Source organism: Laccaria bicolor, genomic scaffold (assembly GCF_000143565.1).
Source record: "Laccaria bicolor S238N-H82 LACBIscaffold_30 genomic scaffold, whole genome shotgun sequence".
In the NCBI taxonomy this organism is placed as follows: Eukaryota; Fungi; Basidiomycota; class Agaricomycetes; order Agaricales; family Hydnangiaceae; genus Laccaria; species Laccaria bicolor.
The window spans coordinates 36,662-42,938 of NW_001889901.1; the positions used below are offsets into that span (position 1 = coordinate 36,662).

Consider the following 6,277-nt stretch of genomic DNA (forward strand, 5'->3'; position numbering starts at 1 on the left):
TATACATAGATACCTGAATACAAGAATACAAGAATATGTGTATATGTGAATACATGAATATATGGATATGTATACATGAATACAATTATACAATTATACATGGATAGATACATGTATACAATTTATACTCAATACTCTGTCTAGTATGATGATATCTTCTATCATAAAAAACATTTCAATACTCTCTCATTGTTCAAACAAGCAAGGTATTATTATCATACTTTAATCATACTATTCTATTACTCTCATACCAATCTCTATATCCACACTATACTATCATATAAGTACAATTCTTCTTATCATTGGAGTTAGTATACCCATTTTATACCATTCTCATATCATATTATATACTATCATGATATACTTCCAATGCTCCTCTTCTAGTATTTAACTAGTATTTAATCCTCACATTAAAACTATTCATTTTGTATTACTATACCTATCTGATACCATTCTTATATTATATTGTGTAGTATTATGATATACTTTCAATACTCCTCTTCAAGTATTCAACTAGTATTTAATCCCCACCTCAAAATTACCAAGTTGAAATTTGTATACTCTTCTGATACTGACATGATATTATATTGTATAATATTATGATATATCTTCATTACTTCTCATCTAGTATTGAATCCTCACATTAAAATTGTTGATTTTAAAATTCTGTTCAATATCATACCCTTCACATACTTTTTGAATTTCCATACACCAGTATTATGCTTTTATTATAAAAGTATGAAATGTAGCTTTCAAACAGTGTGATAAAATATTGTAGCATACTATTTGGATACTCTGCCTGCAATATTTGAATAGTATATAGATATTTCACTCTCATATTTTTTCCATACCAACAAAATACCTGTCAGACGGTATTGTTTGTTTCTTCTTGATACTAGCACAATACTGGCATCTCAGTATGTTGGTCATCTTTAATGAGTATCTGCTTAATATCATGTTAGTATTCAATATAAAAATGTGATATATTTTCATACTTTCAAGATATTCCCTTTATATCTACTCTCTAGTATCATACAAGTATCTTTTGAATATTATATATAATATTTTCAAAGTATCTTATCCTGAAGAATCATACTCTTAAAATATTGGTCAATCAGTATGTTGAAGATATTTTGTTCAAAGTTAAGATACTGTGATAGAAGTATTATTCTAGTATGTGAGCCAGTATTGAGGAAAAACATTTGAATACAATCAAAATACTAATCAGATACTTCAGTGTGGGTAATAAAATATATATCTTCATACCAATCACATACCTGGTGGATGGTATTTTGGGAAAAAATTATGTACCATCAAAATACTCTCAAAATATTCTCACGTCAGTATGTTGGAATGTTTGCAGTGCATTACATGGACCCTGATAGGTAAAATCATTCTCTGCTTGGTTTTCTTCACTTTTTGGTCAAATCAGGTGATATTTCCCTTTTGGGATGGAACCTGAAGTGGACCCTGAAGGCAGTGCCTGATGTTCTGTACACCATTTTTATATATATTCAATTTTTCTGCTATTTTCTGGCTATTTTTGGATATATTACCATATTTGGAACTGGACCCTGGACCCTGACAATGTTACCCAACATGATGATCAGCAATGAGCCCTAATTTTTCCTGATTTTATTGCCATTTTACATTTGGAAATGCACCCTGGACCCTGAAAGGTCAGCTGCCGCTAAAAATGAAATATTCATTGAAAGCGCCAGGTACACATATGAAAAGTGCAATGAAATCTCCTAGGAATAAGAATGAAATATCCATTGAAAGCGCCAGGCATCCAAATGAGAAGCACAATGAGATATCCTGGGGTTAGCAATGAAATATCCAATGAAAGTGCCAGAGATATATATGAAAAGCACAATGAAATATCCTAGGAACAAGAATGAAATATCCATTGAAAGCGCCAGGCATTCAGATGAAAAGCACAATGAAATATCCTGGGGCTAACAATGAAATATCCAATGAAAGCACCAGGTATCCATATGAAAATTGCAATGAAATATCCTGGGGTTGAGAATGAAATATATATTGAAAGCGCCAGGTGTGGATATGAAAATTGCAATGAAATATCCTGGGGTTGAGAATGAAATATATATTGAAAGCGCCAGGTGTGGATATGAAAATTGCAATGAAATATCCTGGGGTTGAGAATGAAATATATATTGAAAGCACCAGGTATCCATATGAAAACTGCAATGAAATATCCTAGAACAATGAGATATGCGATCTCATTGAACCTCTAGGCATTATACACATCGCCCTCCAGGCATATGTCTGGTTTTTATCATAAAAGTGTATACCACCCATCAAGGGGAACGGTACATGGTCTATTATCCATCTATTACTGAAGCTGACAATGTGCTCTAGGTATTGTAATATGGACTACATTTTGCTTTCCGCCCTAGCCCCGCTCCTCGTCGCGGCTGTTTTCGTCTCTTACGATATCGCTTGCCAGTTCAAGCTCAAGTTCGCGAAGCATATACCCAAACTACCAGCAGCAATACACCTCCCATCTTCCATCGCCGTTGAATGGGGTATCCCCAAGTGCCATTGCCCTATGCACAAGGTGCCGTGTCAGGCACCCCACTCCTTAAACTTCAAATCCGGCGTTGGTCGAACTGATGGCAAGGGAATAGAGCAGAGTTGGGCAGAGCTGAACCGAGTGGCCAACAGCACAAAAGAGATGGGTCCTGGGTCTAGGCATGATATGCTCGACGATCACCTTGGACACCACAATTTCAGAAAATATGTCGCCCTTGGTACGCTTTCCCTTCATCTTGCAACTCATCTGGTTCAACCGTTTGATCTAGGCCAGACATTACATACTCGCCTTCTACTCGCAATACCTGAACAGAAGCGTCAACAATCTATTTTTGAGGATTTCAGTGCTTCGTTGGCGGAGAAAGGGGGGCTGGAGAAAGAATGGACCCAGATGATATTGGATTGGGAGAAAGACCCCAAGAAGAAAAATCCATATCTCTCTGTGGTGTCTCGTGAGTCGAGGCATGTCTCTGTCTCTCCCCCACCTAATTCTTTTTCAGATGCATCTCAGGATGAGGTAAAGAAACAGCTGCTTGAGGAGGAAAAAAAGCAGGCAGCGGCGGGTATGCCCCAGCTTCACGACACCGGACCGACATCATTTCTTTCTATGGGCTTAATTATCGAGGAATCACAGTAAGTTATTTTTGCTTCGATCGATTGATTGCCGTTGCTCACTATTCAACAGACATAGAATTATTTGGGACTCAAGAAACCCTGCTGAGCTCACTATTCGACAAGAGAACGAGTTGCAACGGCGCCGCCTGCTGCTCCAACGCGAAATCAAGCGCTTCCGCAATCTTCAAGCACTCTACATGCCGGCCGCTACCGTGATGTCCGTGGAGCACGAGTCAATTCAGAGAGAGCTTCCCGAAACCCAACGTGACAGCATCGAACCTGAGCATCAACCCCTTTGGCTCCCCTCGGCTCTTCCTTCTGCCCAGCGCACCCACAACTGCAGTACGGTGCTCGTCGACATCGAGATAAAACTGTGCAAAGCGCAGTGTCATGACATATTGGACAAAATCCGAAATGTGCAACGAGGCCGACTCGCATTCATTGGCTTCCGTAATCGCAATATTCGGGGACAAAACCCAAACACAAGGGCCAAAGATACTCTTGATCGCCTGGAAGACAAAACGAAGTCTTTGGCTGTGAAATACCGAAACAGCCGGAAGGCACTGCTGGAATTATTGGGTCCGGGGGAGTGGGAGAAGACCCTGCGTAAATTGAGCAAAGGGGACCTCACCACCCCCGATGGTGAGGAGATCAGCATCTACGACCCAAATGATCCAGTGGGCCTCGATGGACGTGAACGATCGAAAAAACAGCGCAAGATCGACAAATTGGGTCTTGGACAAGGGAAGAAGACTGTCTCGTGGATTTGGATGAGCGCGGACGCGATCGGGGATGGTAGCGATGCAGAGCTACATGAAGGTAAGTGATCTCTTTTCTTAAATTGGTATGCTGAAACTGATTGGGCCTTTGGTAGCGGTCCACATTGAATGGGCCAAGGCTCGCGCACGATTTTTGAGGTGGACAGAGGAGGTAATGTTGTTGAAGGAAGAAATGCGAAGGGTTCGCAAGACGTTGGAGTGGAGGGCTATGTGGTGGGAACAGCGTCGAGAGGGATGGGAAAGTCAGGATGGGGCGATGCGTGAAGGTATAAGGGCATACGCGACCCGGCAGGCGGGTATACAACGTGGTCTTTGCCTTCGCTCTACACGGCTATGGGATAAGCCACTCGTACCATTTGGTAGCCAAGAGGAGAGTAACGAGGGACCTGGTTCTGCTCTGGATCCCCTCCTGGAGTCCCTGGTGGAAGAGGACGAGTAGTGTCGTCTTTCACCTGTCTTCTAATTGTTTACATTAGTTTGTCTGCAGCCTCTACAATACGAAGATTTGACACATTTTTGAAACTGCAACACCCGTTTCTGCCCAATATCAGGCTGGAAATGCCTTTAGGGAGGTAAGAAAGACCAATCCTACATTTATTCTGTCCATATATGTGGGAGGAGGAGCAGCACAATGATGCTTTTAGAGTTGTTTACATGTGTTGTGCAGGAGCATCAATCCCCAAAGGTCATCTGAATTCAGGTCACCCAATCCATCCATTTCTGACATACAGAGCATGAGGAACCAATTCTATTAAATCTAAATATAATACAGGATATATTTGGAGTGATTTGCAAGGCTTCTTTGTGGAAGAAACACACACAGATGCGAAAATATTGTTCTGGAGCTCAAAACTGAGGTTTGTTTGCAGGTATTGACATATTGACTGAAAAACAAATACAGGTCATCAATGGAGTATCAGGGATACCCCGAAATTATACTGTGGAGGCACCCTGGACCAATCCATATCCCAAAGAGCATGGTTAGATCCATGCTCGACGCAATAGGTATAGGTGGATGGGTCCAGTACACAAGGCATAGTCTTACAGCCATGGGTGACTTCCTGGAGCGTTGTGCAAGGAAACCCCATGTGCGAAGCCACTTCTGAGTGTCTGGGCCTTCAAATTTATCCCAGGATTTGTCTGAAATGGCGACGATAAACGAGACTTCATTGGCATGAAACACACCGTGATTTGCAAGTTTCAGAAGGAATCAGAGTGCTTGGAACAGTCGGTCTTTGCCCTTCCCCAATGATCCGTTGACAAGGGATGATCCAAAGGTCGGGCACGAAAGTATTGAGTTTAGTGACCTTTTCTAAAGAGCCACTCCCTGGGGCTCCATGAACAGTGTGAGGTAACACCATCCTCGCACAACAAGAAGACACCATTGTCAAACGCGGAAATCGTGAAATCGTGAATTATCGAAGGACTTGGTAGTGTTGCAGCGCAACCAGATAGCGCGCTTTTCATCATTGAGCTGAGTCTCATCCAGTGTCTAAACATTCATAAGGGTGGGTGTGCGAGGAGGATGTAAGATACGCACATAGGGTCCTTTGAGATTGAAGAGAGTTTCGTTGCAAGATGGGCGAGGAGAACTTCTGACGAAGCCATGGGGGAGGGTATATATATAGTTGGTGTTGAGAAACTTCGCCGTCATGACGTGGCGAAGACCTATACGCCGTGGACCACTTTAGGCGGTATGTTTTGGAAGACGGCGCTTTGTTTATTGGTAGACTCGAAGGATGTGAGGTCGAAGTCAGATTTACATAAAGCAGAAGAGAGGTGAACTGAGATTGTGAACTTAGTTCATCATGCCAATCCTGCACTGTCTCCACTTCCCCTCCTCAATAACCACTCTCTTCCTCCCAGCGCATCATCAAAACCAGGGGGCTCCCATCGGCGCATCCCATGAACGCAACTACCTCTGACATGTACCAATTCCCACGTAAGGGTCTTCACACTATATCAGGAAAAATGATTGATCATGCACCCAAATCCGTACATACACGTTAAATAGATCAGATAGATATGATAGACGTTCTTCCTTTCTCCCCCAATGCTTGCTTGCGCTTCTGCCATGGTTCGAAAGCGTCCTAACTATGAATTTCGACAAGAATTACAAGACACTGTGTTTGGAGAAATGATCAACAGTGATGCAGTTGAAGGGCTCCAAGATGTAATGGAGGCATCAAGAAAAAGAGCAGCCTCAAGTGTCTCTCAAATTTCAAGCACTCGACAGCCATCTCCAACAAAGAAGACACAATGTGGAAGGGGCAGAGAATGAGGGCAGGATGTATGTACTGATTTGATCTAAGCAACATGTACTCGCA

At 41.9% G+C, this 6,277-nt stretch overlaps 1 protein-coding gene across 1 annotated transcript; it reads left to right on the forward strand.

The window, feature by feature from the left end:
• Positions 1–2,371: 2,371 nt before the first annotated feature.
• On the forward strand, positions 2,372–4,389 carry LACBIDRAFT_330859 (uncharacterized protein; the record flags this gene model as incomplete). The annotated part of the gene is made up of 4 exons (XM_001885183.1): positions 2,372–3,008; positions 3,057–3,189; positions 3,242–3,990; positions 4,046–4,389. The coding sequence occupies 4 exons, from the start codon at positions 2,372–2,374 to the stop codon at positions 4,387–4,389; spliced, it is 1,863 nt and encodes a 620-aa protein (XP_001885218.1).
• Positions 4,390–6,277: the final 1,888 nt, after the last annotated feature.